The sequence below is a fragment of the Mustela lutreola genome, chromosome 8 (assembly GCF_030435805.1).
Source record: "Mustela lutreola isolate mMusLut2 chromosome 8, mMusLut2.pri, whole genome shotgun sequence".
In the NCBI taxonomy this organism is placed as follows: Eukaryota; Metazoa; Chordata; class Mammalia; order Carnivora; family Mustelidae; genus Mustela; species Mustela lutreola.
In genome coordinates this window covers 134,711,407-134,737,534 of record NC_081297.1, presented here as the reverse complement: position 1 = coordinate 134,737,534, position 26,128 = coordinate 134,711,407, and the positions used below count along the sequence as shown (strand labels likewise).

Here is a 26,128-nt window from a genome sequence, read left to right as displayed (position 1 = left end):
GTGATCTGGCCAAACTATGGTTAACACGGTGTACTGTATTCTGTCTTAGCATATTAAGGGTTCTGAGAAGTTCAGCAGTGAACAGAGGTGTTTACCCATATTAAACTTGGTTCTTCTATTTTATTTTTTTCAGATTTTATTTATTTATTTGACAGATTGAGATCACAAGTAGGCAGACAGGCAGGCAGAGAGAGAGAGAGAGAGAGGAGGAAGCAGGCTTCCAGCTGAGCAGAGAGTCTGATAGGGGGCATGACCTGAGCCAACGTCAGAGGCTTTAACCCACTGAGCCACCCAGGTGCCCCTAGTTTTTTTAATTTTATTTTGGAGTTTGGAACACTATTTAGTATTGGGGCTATCTATTATCCATTGCTTGGCCAGCATTCCTTGGAATGCTTGTAGTATAAGATCCTTTTAAGTAAAAATAATATCCCATTTAACTTTAGAGTTAAATGGATAGATTTACTAACTTGGGGGCGCCTGAGTGGCTCAATTGGTTACGTAGCTGCCTTCCACTCAGGTCATGATCCCAGGATCCCAGGACCACTCAGGTCATGATTGCAGGGTCCCAGAACTGAGTCCCACATCAGGCTCCCTACTCAGCGGGGAGTCTCCTTCTCCCTCTCCCTCTCTGCCTGCTGCTTCTCCCTGCATACATGTGCTCTCTCTCTGTCTGTCAAATAATCAAATAAAATCTTAAAAAAAAAAAAAAAGAGTTACTAACTTTGATATCGGACGCCATCTTTTCCTGACTCTTCCTGTTTCCTAGCCATGTCCTTAAGCTCCCAAGCTTCAGTTTCTTCATAAAATAGAAACGGCAGTATACCTCATACTTGGGAGGATGGTCACATGAGATGTTGCCTAAAAGTCACTTAGCACAGTCCTTGCTCAATAACAGAAGCCAAATAAATGATGGTTTTTTACTGTTACTGTCCTTCCTGTTATTATGGCAATTCTCATCCAGCTCAATAGCTATTTCAGTAAATGTTTATTGGATTCCTGTATTTATTTTCAGTTACATTATTTAATATTTTTACCTTATCCACGGTTTTTTTTTTTTTTTCTTATCCACAGTTTTGAATTTGTGTGAAGTTTAGAGAAAATACATAGCCTGTGAATATGTTGAATAACATCCTATCTCCTGGGAAACTTGTACTTTTAATATCTATATTTGCTATGTGGTTAGAAGAGAGATTGAAATGTTGTCTCTTTTTTAATTTTAGACAACTATTACTACATTTCTCCATTAGTTGGTGTCTTTTTCTTGGCTCTAACTCCTATCTGGATTATAATAGCTGCCAAACATCCAGCCACAAGGACAGTTCTCTACTCAGGCTGGGAGCCTGTCATAACAGCTATGGTTATAAGTAGGTTAGTATTAAAATGTGTGTGTAAATGTGTTCTATATACCTGTACCTGTGTATATATATTAAAATATCAGCAGCCTATTTTTATTTCTTGGGTCAATTATCTTATATAGCCAGGTCTTTTTTTTTTTTTTTAATCACAGGTAATAGGGAAATTAATGTCAGGAATTATTGAAATCTGTAGACCAGTTTCAAACTTCTTTTCTAATCAAATCCTTACCAGATTGATGAGTAAGGTTTCTCATGGTGTGTACGTGTGTGTATGTATGTGTATTTGTGTGTTAACCTGACTTTACTTATTTTTAATAATAAGGTATTCACATAAGTATCAGAAAGCCTTAGAAATGCACATGCCATTTGACTACTGACACTCCAACAGGACACAGGGTATAACTAAGGATATATGCAAACAATAAAGTTGTAAGGATCCCCATCACAGTAGGATTTTTAACAACAACTAAAGAGATCACCTTAGAGGTCTAGCAACCAGCTATCAATCCAGTAAATTGTAGTGTAGTCACCAAATGAAATGTTAACCACTAAAAATAACAAAGTTTGTATTGACATGGAAAGATGTTCACTGCACATTTGGTGAAAAGAGCAAGCTAGAAAAGAGTACGAATTTCCTGTTAGACGTGGTGTATTGACCCACATCTATGTTCTTCCTTCCTGAAACTACTAAAATGACAGTAATAGAACAGAAAAGCTATAAAACCACAAACAGAAGGGGAGCAGAGAGGACAGCAGGTGCGAGATTCTACAGAATTAGTAAAATAGGAATCAGATGATTTTTAACTGAACTAGCAGAATGGAAAAAGCTAAAACCTCACCTCCTGCAGGGTTGGGGGGGACACCCATAAGAAGCAAGTGGGTCTGAGAGCTGAGCCTCAGAAACCCGGAGAGGTGGAGGAAATAGAGGCACGAAGTACTTCTCAGAGCTGAAATGAAGAAGATCGGTGAAAAGTTTATTCAAGAGGCAATTAGATCCTAAAAGCCCTTCTCCAGCTTGACCACTTGGGGGACCCCCACTTGGCAGAAGACCAGAATTCACTCTGAGAGACTGAACCAGAGAGTATGTGGATTTGGAAACACCTGCATATGTGAGGGTGCAGGTTACACACTGTATGAAAAATAGGATTAAGTGAAAATCTAGAGGCTGAACAGTGAAAATCCTATGCCACTTCTTATTCTTTGCTCATGGAATGTTGGCAGTCAGGCCTCTACCCCCAGGCAAAGAATTAGAATAATTATTTTCTGGGGAAACTCATCAGCACAAAAGAAAAACTTGTGGATATTGACCCTTGTGGGTCCCTTAGTGAAAGAGCTGCTTGTGTACCTGATGCTTCTTCAGAAGCCTGCCCTCTGATGAGCTCTGCCTCCGTACCCAGAAAGCCCCAAGTGTGCTCTGCAGTTCCCCTCACGGAGGAGCCGACAGTGAAAGGATCACCGGACATTTGATTAAGGCTTCTAACATGAGAGACAGAAAGCAGAAAAATGGTACCCAAAGAAAGTACAGGGATAGTTGAAAGACCTTAAAAAATCTCCTCAGTGTCTTCAGAGCAGTAAGAGAATGTATGGCATCCATAATGCAAGTACAGGATGCTCTAATAAGGAGGATTTAAGAAGTAGGAAGAGCTCTTGGAAATTAAGGCTACATAGGGGCACCTGAGTGGTACAGTTGGTTAAGCAACTGACTTGATTTTGGCTTAGGTTATGATCTCGGGGTCCTGGGATCAAGCCCTGCGATGGACTCTGTGCTCAGCAGGGAGTCTGCTTATCCTTCTCCCTCTGCTCCTCCCCCTGCTCTCTCTCTCTCAAATAAATAAATAAAATCTTCTAAGAGATTTTTATTTGAGAAGGAGAGAGAGCATGAGCCCAGGGGCAAGGACAGAGGGAGAAGGAGAAGCAGGCTCTCTGCTGAGCAGGGAGCCCAATGAGGGGCTCGATCCCAGCACCCCGAGATCATGACCTGAGCAGAAGGCAGATGCTTAACTGACTGAGCCTCCCAGGTGCCCCTAAATAAATAAAATCTTTAAAAATCTCAAAAGTTAGAAGATAGAGCTGAGATACTGTTCTGGAAAATAGAACAGAAAGCGGTGGCAGGCACCCGGAGGCAAACAATAAAAAGAAGAAACTATCAAAGAAATAATACAAGAAAGTTCCTGAGGACTGAAGACCACGGGCTTCCAGCTTGTTGGGCCCATTAAGTACCTAATGCAGTGAATGCCAGGAGAGAGCCTAATCAAAGGATGCTACTGTAAATTCCAAAATATTCTAGAGAAAAAAGATGAGTTATACATGAAGCATTGGGAACCTGAATGATGTCCAATAGCAACATCTAAACTTACTCCTTCAAAACTCTGAAGGGAGATTATTTTGAACATAAGTTGTGGTTGCAATATCAGCCAGATGTAAAGGTGGAATCAAGAAATTTTCAGACAGTCAGGATCTCAAAAAGTTTGCTTCCCATATGGGCTTTCATATAAACGCTGGTAGAAGATAATGGTCTATCAAAATGAGGAAATAAATCAAGAAAGGTGACACAGGAATGAGGAAACCCATTCTATGAGAGCAGATGGTTCATTTTTCTGTGATGTAGATTGCTTTCCCCTGAAAGCTTCAGACAATAGGGTCCTGTGAAATGTTGGGACTTGGTCATGGCATACAGACCAAGACCCAGTGTCGGAGACTGAAGGAAGTTGTGGGGTGACAACCGTGTAACGTGCCTAGAGGCCACCATCTGGGTTGGCAGGACAGAAGACTTACGGAGGACTTTCTCTAGGAAACAAAAGTGGAATTGATGAGTTACCTGATGTTTGACTGTATTCAGAAGCATTTCATTAACTTTGTTAGAAAGTTGAAAGCAAATTAATAGTAAGTACCCCCAAAATTGGGAAAAATATAGGCCCAAGTAAAAAATAAAAATGAGGAAATCTAATAATACACTTGATGGTTCAGTTGTGAATAATGATTTCCTTGTTATGATAAAGTAAACCGTAAATATTTTTCACCCAGAATTGTTAGAACCAAGTTGGCAGGATAGGAGGAAGGGAATTATGAAGGATCCCAGGTTGGGAGGGGAAGGGCAAGTGAGATGAAGTCCCCATCTGTCACAGTGGAGGTCATTAGGTAAATGTCTAAAATTTAAAATCAGGAAATCACAGTATAAACATGTTATTTAGAAATAGAGCATTAAACACCAGAAGAAACAGCTAAAGAAGTTGAAAAGAATGACTAGTGGAGAACAGGTTCTGGGAGTGGGGGCTGGGGACTATGTCATAAGCTTTGTGGTACTTTCACTTTTTAAATAATGTGCATGTTTATTCGATACAAATAAAATTTAATACAAGTGAAGAGAGAACCACTTCCACAATGTGAGCTTTTATTTTTAAAAATCTTTGTGTTTAAAAATGTCTGGGAGGCTATATACCAATATGATAACAGTATAATGCTGAATGATAGCACTGAGGTTGATTTTTATTTTCTTCTTTTTGTTTGTCTTTTCTAATTTTTCCTATAATATTTTGTTACCTAGGTCATAAAAACATTTTAAGATGTATTTTAACAAGTGTTCATGTTATGTTCACAGCATGAACCTGTGCATTTTGGCACAGAAATTTATTCTTTGGCAATAACTAGTTTGTTCTATGAAATACATATATTTTTAAAGTGAGACCTTAATAAAATACCCTTAAGGAAGATTCCTTTGGGATTTTACAATGTAACTTTTAATGGGAAGTCCTATTAATTTAGGCACAGCAAGCCACAATTCATTTATTTTACTAAAAAATTAAAATAATAAGTTCCTAATGTTAACTGTCAGGCAATGGTAGAACATTTGATCTGATATTTTGACAATCAACCCCGTTCTCTGATAACGTGGGATTTATTTTTCTGTAATGTAGATTGCATTTTCTTGGAAGATTTAGGCAACAGGATCCCACAGAGTATAGCAACTGGCAATGTTTTATAGGATTTAGACCAAGAAACTGAAGCTAACCAATTGGTAATAGTCATGGAAACTTAACAAATCTCCAAGCTCCATGGAGACTTTCAGAGTACATGGCTTGCTCCTGTATAGATTATTTTTCCAGACCTCTCCTCAAAATCAGCCCTTTCTGTGGCTACAACTCATTACCAATAATAAGATGCTACACCTATCTAGGTTTCACACAATAAAAATGATGCCTCGAATGCCTTGTTAATTTCAAATACAAAGAAATACTCTTTTAAAAATCCCATTTTTTAGGGGCACCTGCCTGGGTCAAGTTGGTAGACTATGAGATTCTTGATCTCAGGGTCAGAGTCATGAGTTCAAGCCCCACGTTGGGTGTAGAGCTCACTTAAAAAATAATAACAACAAACTATTTTTTAAATTGGAACAGCAATAAATGCACATGGTTTTTAAAAATTAGTAAACACAGAAGGACATAAAATAACCATCAATCTTCTGTTAGTCCCTCCCCCCAGAGATAGACATTGTTAATAATTTCTTATATATCCTTCCAGACATTTTAATACATCTAAAGCATATTCTTTTTTTTTTTTTTTTTTTTTTTTTTTTTTTTTTTTAAAGATTTTATTTATTTATTTGACAGACAGAAATCACAAGTAGATGGAGAGGCAGGCAGAGAGAGAGAGAGGGAAGCAGGCTCCCTGCTGAGCAGAGAGCCCGATGCGGGGCTCGATCCCAGGACCCTGAGATCATGACCTAAGCCGAAGGCAGCGGCTTAATCCACTGAGCCACCCAGGCGCCCCTAAAGCATATTCTTTTCCTGTTTTAAGAAACATATCTTAGAGATCAGGAGGAGATCCTAGAGCTTATTCTGTGTTTTATTTTCAAAGTTTCACTGTTGACATTGATTTTTACTTGGACTATTTTTCCTTTTTATTCTACTTTTTAAATATTAAAAAAATTTTTAATTTAGATTTTAAAAAAATTTTAAAAAGCAATTTTTAAAAACATTGTTTTTAAAGTAGAGGTGTTTGTGTATAAAGATAAGCTTTAAATTTAGTACACTTATTTCTCTTCCCTAAATTATACAATTTTCTATCTTCCAGCATTGGGGGCCTTATTCTGGACACAACCGTATCTGATCCAAACTTGGTTGGGATTGTTGTTTACACACCAGTTATTAATGGTAAGAATTAGATATACTGTTTCATAATGGTATCAAATCATTATATATACTCTTAATCAGGAACAGGAATATTAGGGTTCACAGTTTAAGAGGTGTATCTCCCCCTCCCTTCCACTCCCCCCCCCCAGGTTGGTGTTCGTGATAGAAATGACATTCCCTGTTCTCAGTATGTACAACCTATTTTTGAAAAGAACTGTTTCTTACTCTTACTACTTGGTATTGGTTTAAGAGTCGAGCATACTTGATTTTTAAGATTAGTGTGGTGAAATAGGATATTTCAGTTCTGGATTATCATTGACTTTGGGTTTATCTGCTGTCTCATGTTTTGCTACTGCTCCTGTCGATTTTTGTGGATCAATTAGCGTTAGCTAGGTTTAAGCATTGCTTAAGTCAATTCGATTCATTAAAATCGATCACTCCTCTGTGGCTCCCTTTAAGATCTGCCTTAAATTATTTTCTTACCTATAAAAAGGGAATTATAATACTTAGGTTCACAGGGCTTTTTGGTATGAATTCCATTTAGTAAGATAATTTTAATCTAGTCATACTGACTTTGGGGCTGGCTGTCATTATATTGGATTTTAGTACAGTTTATGCCAGTATAATTTAAAAAGTAATTCTACCTGAGGGAAAACATGTCACAGGATATGCTACACATTTAATATAAATTGCTTTCGTATATTTATGTGTAATAAAATAATGTTATATGAAGGCAAGTTCCCCAAAATCTAACTTCAGACCTAAAATTTCACTTGAACATTTACATTTTTGCATAGCTGTAAAATGTCCATGAAGATATTTCCCCTCTAGATCCCCTTTCCAATTTTCCTAGTGCCCCTACCCCCCCATCATCCACCCTTAAAATCACAGAACCATCAACGCAGCCCTTCACCCTCTGAATAGACAATGATCAGATCTCATTGATTTGCCCATTAACATAGTTCACTTGTTCACTTGTGTAAGAATGTCTCCACACTATAGTCTGCTAATGTCTTACTTCAGCCATCACTGAAGTCATAAAGTAGCTTTCCTAACCTACTCACTGCTCAGTGCCAATTAACTGTCACTAGCAGGCTAGTCTTTCTTTCTTTTTTTTTTTTTTTTAAAGATTTTATTTATTTATTGGACAGAGAGAGAGATCACAAGTAGGCAGAGAGGCAGGCAGAGAGAGGAGGAAGCAGGCTCTCCACTGAGCAGAGAACCCGATGTTGGGCTCCATCCCAGGACCCTGAGATCATGACCTGAGCCGAAGGCAGAGGCTTAACCCACTGAGCCACCCAGGCGCCCCAAGGCTAGTCTTTCTTAAACATTGTTTTTTTTTTACTTCAATCTTAAGATGATGAACATAGGGGCACCGGGGTGGCTCAGTGGGTTAAAGCCTCTGCCTTCGGCTCAGGTCATGATCTCAGGGTCCTGGGATCAAGCCCCACATCCGGCTGTCTGCTCGTTGGGGAGCCTGCTTCCTTTTCTCTCTCTGCCTGCTGCCCTGCCTACTTGTGATCTCTCTCTGTCAAATAAATAAATAAAATCTTAAAAAAAAAAAAAAGATGATGAACTTTTCAGTGGCTTCCTCCTGCCTGTCAAATCAAGTTTGAATTCTTCTGCTTCGCTTTCAAAGCCCCCTGTATACTTTTGGATGTGTACAACTTTTTCCTTTATCTTTCTAACCAGATTCCTATTTCATGGCCCTACAAAGACCTAATTTTCATTGTCTGGAATGATTACTGCTTTTTGTCCACCTGTTCAAATCCTCTTCTGTGAATATTAGTTAACGAAGTCACTAGCATAAATACTACCACCAATACTGTTAGAGCTATATTGTCCTACATTTCAGAGAAAATTTTAAATTATAACAACCCTATCATTAGGAATGTTTGAAACAGTGTTCCTGTTATTTCACCTTATGTAAGAAATGATTCTTGAGCCTCCCTGGAGTTCTGTTCTTGGAAGCTGTGGTATTCGTGGTAGTAAAATCTTTTTTGTATCTCAGTAAGTGAATCTCTTAGTGGGATCTCACAATGAGCTCACTTTATGTTAAATTCCACTGGTTAGAAACATTGATAGAGAAGATTTCTTCCATGGTCCTCAAAAAAAGATGGAACTTTTGAGAATTGAATTTCATACTAAATGTGCTAGAGGATATGTGATTTAAAGGGCCCCTAATTAACACACCATCATCACCATCATCATTTGCTAACTAGTGAGTGAGTACCTACTATGTGCCCGATAACATGCAGGTCTTTTAATGCATGTTACATCATTTCAACCTCACCATAACAGAGTAATGTGTCCAGTATCTCACGTCTAAGTAAGTGGTAACTCAGCATTTAAACCCAGATCTGCTTGATTCCAAAGCCTGAGCTTGCCCCAGCCCCCACAATAAGTGCTAATTTATCTGTTTTATGGGTTACAAAAATACACACTTTAAGGCATATCAGTGATGATATTTTGATGAGGGTATCTTTTAACACTTATTAACGTCTCACAGAAGTAGTAGCATTTTCTGAAATAGATTTCATAAGAATGCTAGTTCTGTGAGATTAATAGTATACCTTCAGAAGTAAGTTTTGTGGCCAATTAAGTTTGGGAAGCATTAGGTCAAATAGATTTCTTTACTACAGGATTTCTTAAAGCCTTTATCATGCTAATATGTACTGTGAAGCTCTCCTTCTGGGACCTCTGCTAGCAAGGGGTTAGGATTTCTAGAACTAACCTTCCTTCAGACCCCTGACTGTTCTTTGGGAACTACTGATCTAGGGCTTATAAATATCTTTATCACAGTGTACTTTCAAATAATAATTGAGCCCTTTTACAGAAAAGGTAAGGACCTTACATCAGTATACTTGGATTTTCATTTCTCTTTCTTATATGCTCTTTGTGTCATACATTTTACTTTGTTGTAAGCCCTATATACATCATCATCATTTTTGCTTTAAATGGCCAGTTATTTTTTAAAGGGATTAAAAATGAGAAAATGATATCCTTTTAATTTTCTAATTTATTTTACATTTCTAGCACCCTTCTTTCCTTTGTGTAGTTCCAGATTTCCATCTGGTTTTATGTTCCTTTTGCCAAGAGAAATTCCTTTCATGTTTCTTGTAGGGCAGGTCTGTAAAGTATTTGAGAGGATAATTGAGCTTGAAAGATGATTTTCCTGAGTATTTTTTTTTTAGTCCCTATACTAATTTGTCTAGTAACCTGGGAAGAGAAATTTCAAGACTTCCCTATTTGAAAAAAATCAAGCTTATTTTTCTTCTCATTAAGATGATAAGCATTAAACACCTTGCTACCTGTATGTTGGCCATGATAGTCACTAAAAAAAAAAAAATTATTTAGTCTGTTCTGCTTTCAGGCAGTGAGTCAGATTTTAAAAAAATAATTCATAACAATGACTTTATGTCTTTGGAATACCTAGCTCAACATTACATAAGTCAACATTTCAGAAGGATTCTTTTTTGTTTGTTTTATTGGCCCACGCTATAACATGAAGAGCCTTGCTTGGTCACATTTACGCAAGTTGTTTGAAATATGATGATAACTGCTTTGTTTGTCCTTATGTTTCAGGTATTGGTGGTAATTTGGTGGCCATTCAGGCTAGCAGGATTTCTACCTACCTCCATTTACATAGCATTCCAGGAGAACTGCCTGATGAACCCAAAGGTTGTTACTACCCATTTAGAACTTTTTTTGGTCCAGGTATGTGCTTTTGGATTTTTACATATTTTATATCAGGAATAATTCTCTGACAATAGAGACGGCAGCGTTTGCTGAATGCATATTTTGTCAGTTTGATGTGCCTTTTTTAATTCCTGAGAACTCAGTAGTTTTTAAATAGAATAGATTGTGTTCATTAAGTCTCAGTGAAAGAAAGTCATTTGTATCAATTCTGCAGTTGCTGAGGAACTTTGTATACTTTTTCTTTTTCATCCTTTTCTCTGGGATGCCTTGTTCATGGGTCAAGAAGGAAAAACCATGGGGCACCCAGGTCAAGCTCAGTCATTAAATGTCTGCTTTCAACTCGGGTCATGATGCCAGGGTCTTGGGATCGAGCCTGTGGAGCAGGGAGCCCAGGGAGCCCACTCCTCTGCTTGTGTTCTCTCTCGCTGTGTCTTTTTCTATCAAATAAATAAACAAAATCTTAAAAAAAAAAAAAAAAAAAAAAGGAGGAACCTTATACATATAGGAAAGCCTTGCTAGGTGATTTAGACAGATATACTGTCTTTCCTACATTAATCCTTTTGGCTTTTCTGGATGTAGGCATTCGATCCCAAGCAAACAAAAGGAGAGGGGAACCTCCCTAACAAGGAGTAGTGTCGTGTGTCACCCAGCCAGTGACTACCAAAGAACTGTGACCACAGGATTAAACCTCACAATTCTTCTCACTTATTTTCTGATGAAAATAAAGGTTATATTTGGCTTTTTAAAAAATTTAAGTTCAGTTTGGTTAAAACATAGTGTATTATTAGTTTCAGGGGTAGAATTTAGTGTTTCATCAGTTGTATATTACACCCAGTGCTCCTTACATCAAGTCCCCTCCTTAATGTCTACCACACGGTTACCCCATTCCCCCCATCTCCCTCCGCTCCAGCAACCCTCAGTTTGTTTCCTATGATTAAGAGTCTTTTATGGTTTGTCTCTGTCTCTGATTTTGTCTTGTTTCATTTTTCCCTCCCTTTCCCTATGCTTGTCTGTTTTATTTCATAATTCCACACATGACTGAAATCATTTTTTTTTAAAGATTTATTTATTTATGTATTTGACAGAGAGATCACAAGTAGACAGAGAGGCAGGCAGAGAGAGAGAGAGAGAGAAGCAGGCTCCCTGCTGAGCAGAGAGCCCCATGCGGGACTCGATCCCAGGACCCTGAGATCATGACCTGAGCCGAAGGCAGCGGCTTAACCCACTGAGCCACCCAGGCGCCCCATGAAATCATTTGATAATGGTCTTTCTCATTGACTTACTTCACATAGCACAATAGCCTGTAGTTCCATCCATGTCATTGTTAATGACAAGATTTCACTTTTTGATGGTTGCATAATATTCGTGTGTGTGTGTGTGTGTGTGTGTGTGTGTGTGTATAAACATCTCATTTATAAATCCATCAGTGGACATCTGGGGTCTTTCCATAGTTTGGTTATTATGGACATTGCTGCTATAAACATTGGGGTGCATGTGCCCCTTCGGATCACTCTGAATGAGCATCAGAAATGCCCAGTGATGGCGCCTGGGTGGCTCAGTGGGTCAAGCCTCTGCCTTTACCTCAGGTCATGATCTCAGGGTCCTGGGATCAAGTCCCACATTGGCCTCTCTGCTCAGCAGGGAGCCTGCTTCCTCCTCTCTCTCTGCTTGCCTCTCTGCCTGCTTGTGATCTCTCTCTGTCAAATAAATAAAATCTTAAAAAAAAAAAAAAAAGAAAGAAATGCCCAGTGAAATATCAGTGAAAGAACTCTAAAGGAAAAGTAAAATTAGAGCATTTCTGTGCTTTAAGAACTTCATATATTTTCTTTTGTCTTCCCTCTATTACTATGATAGATAGTAAAGTCTGACCAGTGTTCTTCATAGCAACTTTTTATCAACTTCCTGCCATTCAATTAGCATATAACATATAATGAGAATTTCAAAGAATTAAGTAAACTGTGAGTGGTTGAAATGTATTGTTAGCAACAGAATTTTACGTGATGCTATATAGTATAGTAACATGAAAGTAATCCTTAAATTTTAATAACTGCGACCTATTAGTAACCCAATAGGATCTTGTTTTAACTTTTACATTTCCTACTACAGGAGTGAATAATAAGTCTGCTCAGGTTCTCCTGCTTCTCGTGATTCCCGGACATTTAATTTTCCTCTACACTATTCACTTGATGAAAAGCGGCCACACTTCTTTAACTGTGATCTTCATAGTGGTGTACTTACTTGCCGCTGGACTACAGGTAAGAGTTACGGCCTCTTGTAATCTCTTTTATCCTCAGTCTGCTGTAAACGCAAAACTGCGTAAATCTAAGAGCACATGAACTATTTTAACATTTCAAAAAGCAACGGTATGCCTTGTGTGGATTTCATCTTCCTAAAACCAAGAAACTCATGACACTTTTCATATCATCTGATAAACAGAACCTTCGGATTTCCTGAATTCCACATCTCCCCTCCACCCTTCTTTTTTTTTTTTTTTTCCCTCTTGGTTCTCTTGTTTCGTATGAACACATTTTTTCATAGATTCCTTAGAAGGCCTGAAAGCCTTTGTGTGTTATAAAGTGTTTTTTACATGAATAGATTGACTGGATATAAAACTGTTTCTTTTAGAATGTTCAGGGCTTTGCTTCATTTGCCTTTTAACTTCTGTTAACCGTGGAGAAGAACAACAGGTGTTATGCTCACTGCGGATCTCACTGTACGTAACTTCTTTTGAAGCTTGCAAGATCCCTTTTTTCCTCTTGTTACCAAATTTCACGTTGATGTGCCCTGGTTTTGGATATACTTTGTCTTTTTTTTTTTGGACATTGTTTGACCCTTTCGGTTTAAAAAATTTGTATTCTTCAGTTCTAGGTAAGGTTTTTGAATGATTTCTTTGATTTTTTTTCTTTCTCCATTTTCTCCCTTCTTTCAGCTTTATATGATTCCTAAAACTCTTGCATTAAATTTCTCATCTTTTTCTCTTCTTTCTGGGAGATTTCTGTGCCTTTCTACATCTTTGCTCTAGTGTGTTACTGAGAGTTCTGGAGAGAGTCGAGTTGGACATATGTATTCAACCTGCCATCTCTAGGTGGGAGGCTATTAATTTTTAAATTTAAGAAAATTGGCTTTATTTTCTTTTTTTAAAAAAGATTTTATTTATTTATTTGACAGACAGAGATCACAAGTAGGCAGAGAGGCAGGCAGGGGGGTGGGGGGGAAGCAGGCTCTCCACCAAGCAGAGAACTGATGCAGAGCTCTATCCCAGGAGCCTGGGATCATGCCCTGAGCCAAAGGCAGAGGTTTTAACCCACTGAGCCACCCAGGCACTCCAGAAAATTGACTTTATTTTCAAAGTCTAATTGGTATAATACCTACACAAAATTTCAAAATTAAATACCTTCCTAATCACATTCCTCAGAGATCATTGCTGGACTATTTTAGCTGTTTCTTCTGATATGTATCTCCAATTTTTAAAATAACATGCCTAAACTTTAGCCTTTTGCTAATAAAAACTGAAGATTTGGGGCCTGTGTTAACACCCCATTTTTTCCATTTAGTTATATCACATCTTTTGGTTAAATTTGGAGCCAGTGTTTGTATGATTAGTCCTATATAAACATCATATACTGTAGAGCCAGATAGTATAGTGTGATTATATTTCCTTTTTGGGTACTCTATTTTTCTTGGGGTTAATAATTATATCTTTTTCTTTTGTATCATATTCTATAAACCCAATCTTTCCAAGTTTCCACTTTATTTTGGCTTCTTAGGCTTGGCCTCTTGCTAAACTCTGTAAGATTAGTGCCTCCTACAGCGAGAAACCCCAACCTCGGAAGAGATGCATTCGAATAATTCTTTGAAGAGTTAACATTTAAATTTGGCCTTCATGCCAAGCACTGTTCTAAGTGCATTAAACGTGTTGGTTCACTTAATTCTCACAAAAACTCTATGAGATTTGTTCTTTTCATGTAAATCAGTGATTTCTCAGAGTAAAATATGTCCAAAGCAATCCCCTGTGTACAGGAAGAAAAAAGTTAAAACATCTATTTAGGTATTTTTTCCTCATTTGCTTAAAATGTCTGCCTTCTTCTGTTTTTATGATTGTTTCATAGTAAACATATTAACACAGTGTTAAATAATTAGGCTCAAGTATTTTTTCCTAGGGAGATTACAGAGTTAAAGCACAGAGATAAAGTACAGAGCTTGTGTCAGAAAGAGAAAGTAATTCTTACTCAGTATATAATTGGGAGGAGGGAGTAGATGAGAGAAGGTTCAGAAGGTAGATGAGGGCCACGTAGAAGGGTTTTAAATGCCAGGCAAAAGAGACTGGAATATACTCTTAAAATAGCAAACACAACTTCATTGATATATTAAAGAGTTTTTATTTATTTATTTGACAGACAGAGATCACGAGTAGGCAGAGAGGCAGGCAGAGAGAGAGGAGTAAGCAAGCTCCCTGCTGAGCAAGAGCCCAATGTGGGGCTCGATGTGGGGCTCAATCCCAGGACCCTGGGATCATGACCTGAGCCGAAGGCAGCAGCTTAACCAACTGAGCCACCCAGGCGCCCCTTCATTGATATGTTAAACTTTCCTGTAACACTTTGTAGTGCCTGGGAGTTTATTAAAAGTCACCTATCAAATCACTCAATTATTCATCCGGTAAGCCTTCATTCTGCTAGATGCAGAGATGGGTTTTAAATCCCAGGATGAATATTGAGACCCTCTGCTGCAGGGCTCATAGTCTGGAGGGAAGATACGACATGAACACATAATTATGTTATAATGTAATATACACATGCTGGGGATAGCTACACATAAGGTACTTTCAGAGCTGGGAAGAAAAAGCAAGGAACTCTACCTAGGGAGTAATATTTTTCTACTGCTCAGGAGGGACAAAAGTTATTTCAAATGCTTTTTTACCACTGGCTTCCTTTATTGCTGTATATGATATGGTCATTTATCTCTGTGTAAGTATTATGAAAAAGATGCATTCTTCAGTCCCGTGGGAAATACCCAGAGACTGTTCTTTAGTCTGTTGATAAACATGCCATTTTTAGAGTATGTTTGTATTTGCAACACTATCTCTTAGGCTCATGGATTGATTTTACATTTGTGTTTATGGCTCCGTGCCAACACACTGTCACACATCATTTCACTTGAGTCACTGAAGGGTATAAGTAATTTTCTGAACTTATAAAAATATTAGACTTCAGCCTGTACTCAGAGAAATCCTATAGATCTTTTCTTTTATTAACCTCTGACTTAAATTCTGACAAGTAAAGGTCAAAAAACTGGAGGTGAGGAAAGAATAATATTAATCTCTGTATCTCCGTTACCTCCTGTATAAGAGACTCTACCTCATAACTCATTTTGAAGATTTTGAAGATAAATGAGTCAATTATATAGAGATTGCCACATAGTAGATGCTATTTAAGTGTTAACTGATGCTGTCATTGCTACTGAAAGAGGAGAATTAGAAGTGGTGAGGCATTGATCTCTGATGACAATCGGAGAATATTTTTTTAATCTCATAGTGTTGATTGAATTTTCTTATGTATCTTTTACAGCTTTCATTTTTACGGGTTTCAGTTTTTACTTTCTCCTCAAGAATCAGATATCTGCCAGAGTAGACCTTTGCATGCACTTGACATTGTGTATTATTCCAATGGAATATCTGAGTCAGATTGCAAATGCTCAGATCAAGCCATCATGTTCCGACGCCAACATCTGTGACACACATGTAAACACACGTGTATACACACCTCTTTGGAAACTAAGGTTTGAATAAAAGACCTTCCCCTGTCTGCTTCACTCATTCAGAGATGGACAGAATGAAGGAATACATTTTAAGGACAAAGCCTCCTTGATCACTTCAGATTCATTTTATTATTACTTACTTGATTAGCTTCCCTTTCTAACCTGGGGTAAATTTATATTCAAAAGGTTGGTTTTTTTTTTTTAAAATATTTTATTTATTTATTTGAGAGAGAGACAGTGAGAGAGAGCATGAGCGAGGAGAAGGTCAGAGAGAGAAGCAGACTCCCCATGGAGCTGGGAGCCTGATGCGGGACTCGATCCCAGGAATCCAGGATCATGACCTGAGCCGAAGGCAGTCGTCCAACCAACTGAGCCACCCAGGCATCCCAAAAGGTTGGTTTAAGTCCCAGCTCTTACTCAAATATTTTAGTCTATTCTTCCCATCCCTAAACTGTATTTTGATTGAATATTCTATAATAAGGTTTTCTGATGCATGTTTAATTTCTTCCCACTTAGATTTCTATTTCCTTGGGACTAGAGACCAAGCCCTTTTCCCTATGGTATTTCCCAGAAGACATTATATAGTGGTTGTTTTGAATTCTTGGTGTTTTGCTTTCTTCCTAATATTCTTTGATGAGTTCCCCTCCCGACCCCTCTGCACCCAATTCCCCAACCAACTAAATGAAGGAAATCTGTTTGAAAGAAACTTCTTCTTGGACTTATTATAATGACATAGTAACAATCATTTGTGCTATTTTTGCATTTACTCAGGTATCATCTCTTCCTGGAAGGCTTGTTTGTTTGAATACCTAATTTTGTCTGAGTGCCCTTATTCTGTTCCCATAGTATCCTGTGAATATTATTATTCTAGCATTTCCACATTTTATCGACATTATCTATTTGTGTGTGTCTCATCCATTCTAGAGAAGGGATTTTTTTTTTTAAGATTTTATTTATCTATAGAGAGGGCGGGGGGAGAGCGAGCGAGCACAGGCAGACAGAATGGCAGGCAGAGGCAGAGGGAGAAGCAGGCTCCCCGCTGAGCAAGGAGCCTGATGTGGGACTCGATCCCAGGACGCTGGGATCATGACCTGAGCCAAAGGCAGCTGCTCAACCAACTGTGCCACCCAGGTATCCCTAGAGAAGGGATCTTGAATATTTTTACTCATTTTACCTTGTCCTATCCCTAGTTTTCAGTTAATGTTTGTTGAACTGAATGACTATATCTCTTTTTTCTTTTTGGCTTAAGGGCCATTTCTTGCTGGAACTTGGGATCACAGTTGTGTTTTGGGGATCTGGTCAAGGGCTGGCTGGAGGCCTTAGCATCCTTGTGAAGGAGCAGGCTGAGCGGGCTAAGCGCGTAGGAGGCAGGGTGGCTGGGGGCAGGGCCAGAGGGTCGCCCCCAAATAACTATATCTTACCGCCATGTCTCCTTCACTGGAGGGAGGAGAAAAGTTTACAAATGTTTTTAAGCCCTAGATATGCCAGAAAAACTGAAAAATCTAAATTCTCTCCTCCTTGCTTTCAGTAAACACCAGCTTAATCTCTTTCAATGACATAGGTATTGAAAACTAGAGGCAATGAGAAATAAAACACAACCTCCTCCCCCCACCAATTCTGTCACTGTTGAGCCAGAATTACAAGGTTTTTCTGAAATGTTTAGAGATGAAATGACTTGGTATCTAGAGAAAATAAAAGATAGGGGTATAGAGATAAAGCAGTATTGGTCATGATTGATCACGGGTGAAGCAGAGTGATACTAGAGGAGAAGGGAATGGGTTAATTTGTCCTGTTCTCTTCTGTGTATGTTTGAACTTTTTCATAGTGAGTTTTAAAAATTAAGGTTTTATTTCAGATGTTAACACAAGAGGGTTTTTTGTTGTTGTTGTTGTTGTTCATTTGTTTGTTTTAGAGAGAGGGAGAGAGTCAAGCAGGCTCCACACCCTGTGCGGAGCCCCACGCAGGACTTGAACTTAAAATCCTGAGATCATGACCCGAGCCAGAATCTCCCATGCTTATTAACTCACTGAGCCACTCAGGTGCCTCTAACTCAAGAGTTTTTTCAGAGCATGTTAGCTTTCTAATTTTGGTCCTGTAGCTATTTCTTACATCAAGTGAAATGTAGAACGTCCACTTGAATTTGAAGTTGTCTGGGACTTGAAATGGTCCCAAGTATCTTGTATCTTGTATCTTATTTTGCCCTTGGCATACACTAACCACACTTTCTGAAACTAATCTTTAAGTTTTAAAATCCACATACATGTCACAAATTACATCGTTTAAGAATTTATGATGTGTCTTGCAATTAGAAGGAACCTAACAAATGTGGTTTTGTTATGTGCAGGAGGGCCACCAAGCCACAGTCAGTAGCTGTGATGGATTCCATGCTTGCTTCTCTTCTTGCCCAGGGCCCAAGAGCCATCAGGATTAGTTGGAATATGTTAGGGCCAGAGTAATGTGTGAAAGCCATTTATATTTGGACCACCACTGATCATATTGCATTTTGAGTTCTTTTTTTGGTCAGCAGTAAGGGTGAGTTGGCACCAAGCTAACCATCCTGGGCTACTCACAATAGCTTTTTTTTTTTTTTTTTTTTTAAAGATTTTATTTATTTATTTAACAGAAAGAGATCACAAGTAGGCAGAGAGGCAGGCAGAGAGAGAGAGGAGGAAGCAGGCTCTCCGTGGAGCGGACAGCCCAATGCGGGGCTCGATCCCAGGACCCTGAGATCATGACCTGAGCCGAAGGCAGCGGCTTACCACACTGAGCCACCCAGGCGCCCGTCACAATAGCTTTTGTACCATCAGCCAGCATTTATGAGTCTGCTAGCCATGGCTAAGGGTATAGTTGCTGGCTTTGGAACATAATTTTTTTTCATCTGTGTCACATTAGCCCATTGAACCCACAACTTTGATTTTACAGAACCAAGATGTACTTTCTTCCAAAAACTTAGAGATGATTGGGGTCTTTCTCTTCTAAGCAAAGATTTCCTCTGCCTTCACATTTTACCGATTCAGATGCTTCATTAACTGGGCAAAGCCTGTTAATTTGTGAAATCAAAAGTATAATACGGAATTCCAGGTTGTGATAAATCTAGTTGGCCTTCCTTCTAAGATCCACTGAAGGGAATCCTAATATCTTCTTCAAGGTTTTCTTCTCTCATTCATTTTTTGCCTTATTCTCTATAGTCTTTTTCAAGGATGTAGTATTTTGACAGCATAATAAACCCAAGAAGGTACAAAAGTAACTATCAATCAAATAAGCAGACTGGCAATTTCTCTAGCAAAGAAGGATCAGAGTACATTGTGGCTCATTTCCCTATTTAATACAGTCTCTACTAGTTTCCCTTTGTGTTTTGAAATCCTAACAGTGTTTCCTTTGTCTTTGAAAAGGCAAAAGCATAAAGCTTGGATGACATACTTTACAAGAGGCACAAAGATAAGCACATACAGAGTACATTAACACTTTTTTGCTATAAAATATTTTAATGAAAAAAAAAAGACTTTCCTAGTTCTGGATGCCTATTGAATCCCAACGGAGTGCTTGCTAATATAATTGGTAAACTATGAATCAGTGCCATTTCTAAATGAAATTTTTAATTCCCTATTTTAGGCACTGTTTCTTGCAGAAAATTCGGTTATTAAGAACACTACTAAAATTCCAGCAGCTCCAGATTCCATGAAAAATTCATTGTTAAATTAGGTTGTAGAAAATCTTTGCTTCTGGCTATATCTGCTGTTTTATGTAGGAGAGACAAAATATTTCCATTAAATGGTATAATGACAACAAGTTCTCAATATATAAAATTGAGAATTGTGCATCCACAATTTTATCAAATCCATAATAGTCTTCCAAGCACTGGGCTAGTTGCTATACAAAAGAAATAGAAGAAATTGTCCCTGGCCTATACAGTGTCTTCTCGGTTGTGGGAGATTGGACTTAATGTGTGAAACAAAGAAGAGCCTGAGACTTCCCTCCCTGTGACAACAGACTCTTCCTCTGTAACTTCAGAATCAGACTTTTTCCCTGATATGAAGAAGTGGTGATGCAACATGGGGGCTTAAGTGGGTAGGAGAAGAATCAATGAAACAAGATGGGATTGGGAGGGAGACAAACCATAAGTGACTCTTAATCTCACAAAACAAACTGAGGGTTGCTGGGGGGAGGGGGGTTGGGAGAAGGGGGGTGGGGTTATGGACATTGGGGAGGGTATGTGCTTAGGTGAGTGCTGTGAAGTGTGTAAACCTGGCGATTCACAGACCTGTACCCCTGGGGATAAAAATATATGTTTATAAAAAAAATAAAAAATAAAAAAAAAAAGAATCAGACTTTTTTTCTTTTCTTTTCTTTTTTTTTTTTTTTTTTTTTGCCAATGCCTGGCTTTCATTCTTTAAAAGTGCTTTAATAGATTTTTTTTTTTTAAGGGAGGATCAGAGTATATATTATAGCTGGTGAGAACTTCAGTTAATAGCCATAAAGATGAAATCGTTCTTAGCAAGATAGTTAATTCTTATACTTTTTTTTTTCTTTGAAAACTTTATTTATTTATTTGACACGGAGAGAGAGAGAGAGAGATCACAAGTGGGCAAAGAGGCAGGCAGGGTGGGGCGGGGGTGGGGGGCGGAAGCAGGCTCCCTGCCGAGCAGAGAGCCCAATGCAGGGCTCGATCCCAGGACCCTGAGATCATGACCTGTGCCAATTTTAATGTGATTTTAAAAACAGGACTCTCCTTAGTTTTTGTTACTCCCTGTCAGTAGATAGTAATTGGCTTTGAATTTTATACTTATATGCAAATTGCACAGGTTCATATTCTTAGAAGAATTATTCTTAGCAAATCTCAAGCCTGCCTTAAATGAGCAAACGCATGCCCCTCAAAATAAAATGTACAATTAGGATATCAACTAATGAATTTCCTAATAAGGCTTTCTGTCTTACAAATGACAGTTCATGGTCATTTTGAAAACTGTGTTTGTTACAGGACCACAGCCACAACACAAATGGTATAAATGAGGAGCAAACATCTTCAATTTCTTATCTAGCAGAACATGGTTGGGGCAGAAATATGGTCTATATACTTAGGAAAAGAAACACTGACCACATCTTAGTTCTGAAGTCACGTTCACATGATTTAGTACCATTTTAGCTATGAATAGAGACATAAAATTAATCTTCCCAGAGAAGAAAAATATTTTAAGCCAGGCTACCTGTAATCACAAATGTCACATCGGGACAAAGGAAAGAAGAGAGAAGACCAGACCCCAGTATGCGGAATATTGTAAAAAGATCAGAGCTCTTTTGAGTCAGACGTAAGTGGGAATTTCTGCTCTGCTACTTATTTTGTGGCTTGAATCAAGTTCTGGAACCTCCCTGGCCTTGTTTTTTCCCCCTAACTCAGAGGACAGTAATGAGGGCTCAGCTCATGTGTATAAATTACTGGTGGAATTCCTGAGACGTAGTAAGTTTCCAGTAATGGTCAGGGTCGCGGTCTGTCATCATTATTGTCAGTGCCATCATTTCTTCCTTCTCTCCATTATTGGAGCTGGTTGTTCAATGCTCTGAGAACTTTTTTTTTTTTTAAGCTTCTCACCATTCACCTTCCTCTTGGCTCCTCTCTTTTCTAGCTCTTCTGATGGGGACCCTCAAGCTTTAGATAGTTCCCTTTCGGGGCACCTGGGTGGCTCAGGGGGTTAAAGCCTCTGCCTTCAGCTCAGGTCATGATCTCAGGGTCCTGGGATCGAGCCCCGCATGGGGCGCTCTGCTGCTTACCCCCACCTGCCGCGTCTCTCTGCCTATGTGTGATCTCTGTCTGTCAAATAAATAAATAAAATCTTTTTAAAAAAATTAGGTAGCTCCCTTTCCTTACTTACCCTCATATTGATCTCTCCAGTCTGGACTCCTTGTCTACGTCTCCAGTTACATGTTGGAAGACATCTCAAACGTGACATGTCCCAACGAAATTCCTCACTCTCCCCATAATCTTACCCATAAGGAAGCCACAGGCGTACCGTGAAAAGGGCATTAGGCCAGGCTTAGGACATACAAACAAAGATCCCTTAAACTTCTCCAGCCTCAGCTCCTGATGCTGTCGAATCGCTCTGGGATGGGGGAGAGCCTTCCTCACAGAGACAATGCCACGTGCACTGCTTGTGCCCCAGATCCTAGCCACCGCTGGCCTCACCACGGCCCTGCTGCTGGTGAGTGCATGCAGTGGGACAGGACAACTCCCAGACTAAGGAATAAATATTTCTGGTCCCTTCCTAATTCCGTGACTTTGGCTAAGCCACAGCACTGCTACGTGGCTTAGACCCCTCACTTGTAACCTAAGAGTGCAGATAGGAACACTAAAGTGACCGTATCATTTTAGCCCAAACCAGGACACTTTGGAGAGTGAAAGGGAGCTGTTAATAGTCAGAATGACCAACATAAACCATCACTACCCTGGGCTAATGAGGAAGCACAGTGACCCTAGCTATCACTCAGATTCCCTCCTGCATTCATAATGTTTGATTTTGTGAATTCCTACTTCTACAGTAGAGATGATTTGTTACAAAGCATTGTTGTACATACTGAGGAATATATATGCTACTATTAAAGTGAGCTGGTAACTGCAACTTCTATTAATATGAGAATTGATGATTACTACTAAAGTATTACTAAGTTAAATTGGCTTTTATGACTTGGCCAGAAACCCAGGCAATACACACTATATTGTTTTCCACCAAAATTGTATTCCATGTCCAAATAGCTGATTTTTTTTCAAACAGCTAATTTTTAATGGGTCTGTTTTTACCTAGAAGTCTGTGTTCAACTCTTTATGCCATAATTTAACTCATAATGTTCATCACATCTCCTCTTAATCTTGGGGGAGAAAAAGAGTACTGGTCTTATCTAAGTTGTTCATTCTGAACGCCTTCCATTTCTGACAGTTCCCTTCTCCTTCTTGAACTTTGGTCATCTCAGCCAATATATATCAAAGTTTTAAAAACTTTAAAAGCAAGTATTTGTATTACATTTATTTTTATTATGAGCCATTCACTGGTAGGCTCTTCACGTATATGAACTCACCGAGTACTCACCACAATTCCGTGAGCTAAGTTACATTATTCCCCTTCTCAGGTGAGGCAGTTGACATAGAAGTTGAGTGACTTGTCCAAGTCCACACAGCAAGGTGGGGTCTAGAGTCTACTCCCCTAACCACTGTGTTTTACAAGAATAAGTCTGACACTTTGCTGTGCTCTTAGAGGGTCATAGTTCTTAGGATTTCAATTTCTGAAGACTCAAAGGTATCTCTTTTCTCTGGTTTCATTAGATCTTCTTATTTCTTCCAGACAGGCATTTTGCCTCAAAAGGGCATTCATTCCGCAGAGTTTACACAGAATCTGTGTCTTTTGAAGTCAAGTAAGAATCCGGTCAAGAACACGGATCTGTCCTGAGTGTCCCGAGAGAAGGACAAAGTGCTGTGGAATTTCAGCAGTGGGGGGGTTTTCCTAGGTGGGGAGGAAGATGTAGAATGGATAAAATTTTGTTTTGTAGATCCCTAGAAAATACCATTTCAGCAAAAGGAAGTAGCAAACTCGGGGTATTTACAGAAAAGAGTAAGAAAATTTTCTGGAAAATGAGGTTGAAAATGACAGATTGTGGCAAGATCATGAAGGATTTGGAAGACTAGACTGAAGAGCTTATTGGGTTTTAGAAAACGATGATTTTCCAAATGAGCTCCACTGGCAACAAACTTGAGGGATCTGACACAATCATCTGATGTGGTAGAGTTTATAGTATGTAAGGTTCTGGCCTCTGGTTTCTACCACTTATGCCTGTGTCCGCTTCAGCAAGGTGACCTCTCAGGGATTGTGTTTTCTCATCTGTAAAAATCGACTAAGAACAGACCCACCGTGTGGATGGTTTCTTTCTTTCTTTCTTTCTTTTTAAAGTATTGTATTTATTTATTTGACACAGAGAGAGAGAGAAAGACCACAAGTAGGCAGAGGCAGGCAGGCAGGGGGTGGGGGTGAAGCAGACTCCCCGCCGCACAGAGAGCCCGATGTGGGGCTCCATCCCAGGACCCTGAGATCATGACCAGAGCCAAGGCAGAGGCTTAACCCACTGAGCCACCCACGTGCCCTTGTGTGGGTGGTTTTAAGGATGAAATGAGGTTATCCGTGTTAAGGTGCCATTACTGTCTCGTTATTTTAATATCATCGTGTTCAGCAGCTGTGGATTATTGGAGCAATGAGTCTCTTAGGGGATCAGTACCTACGGAATCTAGCCTTCAGAGTCCCTGCTGTGATTCCAGTGCCCACTAATTCCTTGGAGTCATTCTTCTCCATACAAATGGTGGCAGCAGGGCCTAACCGGAATCCTGGGATAAACCCCCTCCCCCCAACACTGAGAGTTCACTGGCTTAGCCTTAGGCAAGTTACTTCATTCCTTGGGGGTCTTATTGTTTTTGCCTGTAAAATGAGGATAAGGATTCCTCTTTTCACAGCAGCAATGATGTTTAAATGTGTGGCACACAGTAGGCCTCATTACTTGGTATGCTCATATATGTTTTTATTACTGCACTAACTCAACTCCTATTCCCAGATGGCATTTCAAAGGAAAGAGCCAAGCAACCATGGATTTTATTATTTTTTAATTTAATTTTTTTTCAGTGTTCCAAGATTCATTGTTTATGCACCACACCCAGTGCTCCGTGCAGTACATGGCCTCCTTAATACCCACCTCCAGGCTCACCCAACCCTCCATCCCCCTCCCCCTCCAAAACCCTCAGTTTGTTCCTCAGAGTCCACAGTCTCTCATGGTTTGTGTCCCCCTCTGATTTCCCCCAACTCACTTCTCTCCATTTTCCCATGTCCTCTGTGTTATTCCTTATGCTCCACAAATAAGGGAAACCATATGATAATTGACTCTCTCTGCTTGACTTACTTCACTCAGCATAATCTCCTCCAGTCTTGTCCCTGTTGATACCAAAGCTGGGATTCATCCTTTCTGATGGAGGCATAATACTCCATTGTGTATATGGACCATATCTTGTTTATCCATTTGTCTGTTGAAGGGTATCTTGGTTTGTTCCACAGTTTGGTGGCTGTGGCCATAGCTGTTATGAACATTGGGGTGGAAAAAAGGGCCATCTATTTTATTTTATTTTTATTTAGGATTTTATTTATTTATTTGTCAGAGAGAGAGAGAAGAGAGCATAAGCAGGGGAAGGGTTGAGCAGGGAGCCTGACATGGAACTCGATCCCAGGACCCTGGGATCATGACCTGAGCCAAAGGCAGACGCTTAGCTGACTGAGCCACCCAGGTGTCTCTTATTATGTTTTTTTAAGGAGGTTCCATGCCCAGTGTGGAGCCCAATGTGGGACTTGAACTCATGACTCTGATATTAAGAGCTGAGCTGAGACCAAGAGTCAAATGCTTAACTGAGTGAGTCACCCAGGAGCCCCAACCAGGGGATTTTTAACAGGTTGACTGACCTCATTCACATTCTTTTGTCTCTCCTCAAGATTTAAATTCACCAGAGTTCAAATGGAAAGTGAGGAGCTCTTTCTTTCTGAGCTACTAGTCTGCCTCTGTCTCTTAAGTGGTTTCTGTCAGTTTGGGCTGAAAGGAAAGCCTGAAGAGAATGACAGAGGAAATGTGAGGGGGAAGATCAACAGTTCCAAGAATTTTTTTCTCTCTCGTTACAAAAATGTCTACTTTAGCTTTGGGATTTGATGAGTATGGTTACCTTAATGTAGGCAGTTGAAACAGGTGAAATTTTTTAAAAGATTTTATTTATTTATTTGACAGAGATCACAAGTAGGCAGAGAGGCAGGCAGAGAGAGAGGGGGAAGCAGGCTCCCCGCTGAGCAGACAGCCCGATGCAGGACTCGATCGCAGGACCCTGGGATCATGGCCTGAGTCAATGACAGAGGCTTTAACCCACTGAGCCACCCAGGCGTCCCGAAACAGGTGAATTTTTCAGATTGTTTTTTAACCTTGTGATTGTATTTTTGTGATATGATAGTGTGGTAATGTTACTATAGCTTGGGTGGTAGGGTCTGGAAATGGAGACACTGCCCTAAATCCATATTTATGATTAATTCTCTAGACAAGTATGCTGGGGCTACAAGCCAGTCAGGCACGGAAGATAAAATGATTGTCTGCCTCATTGGAGGCATAGCATGTCGGATCCCTGGGTAGCACGGC

General features: G+C 39.4%; 1 protein-coding gene across 11 annotated transcripts in view; it reads left to right on the top strand.

Annotated features, from left to right (window-relative positions):
- SLC41A2 (solute carrier family 41 member 2) overlaps positions 1–26,128 on the top strand; it is a 131,854-nt gene that overhangs the window by 74,614 nt on the left and 31,112 nt on the right. For 8 of the 11 annotated variants that reach the window (XM_059186730.1, XM_059186727.1, XM_059186721.1 and 5 more), the window contains 5 exons: positions 1,221–1,368; positions 6,426–6,505; positions 10,070–10,201; positions 12,290–12,438; positions 16,168–16,330. In XM_059186730.1, the coding sequence (XP_059042713.1) occupies positions 1,221–1,368; positions 6,426–6,505; positions 10,070–10,201; positions 12,290–12,438; positions 16,168–16,330 (672 nt within the window). The remainder of the gene's footprint in view (positions 1–1,220; positions 1,369–6,425; positions 6,506–10,069; positions 10,202–12,289; positions 12,439–16,167; positions 16,331–26,128) is intronic. The other 3 variants (XM_059186732.1, XM_059186731.1, XM_059186729.1) reach the window with 1 other exon arrangement.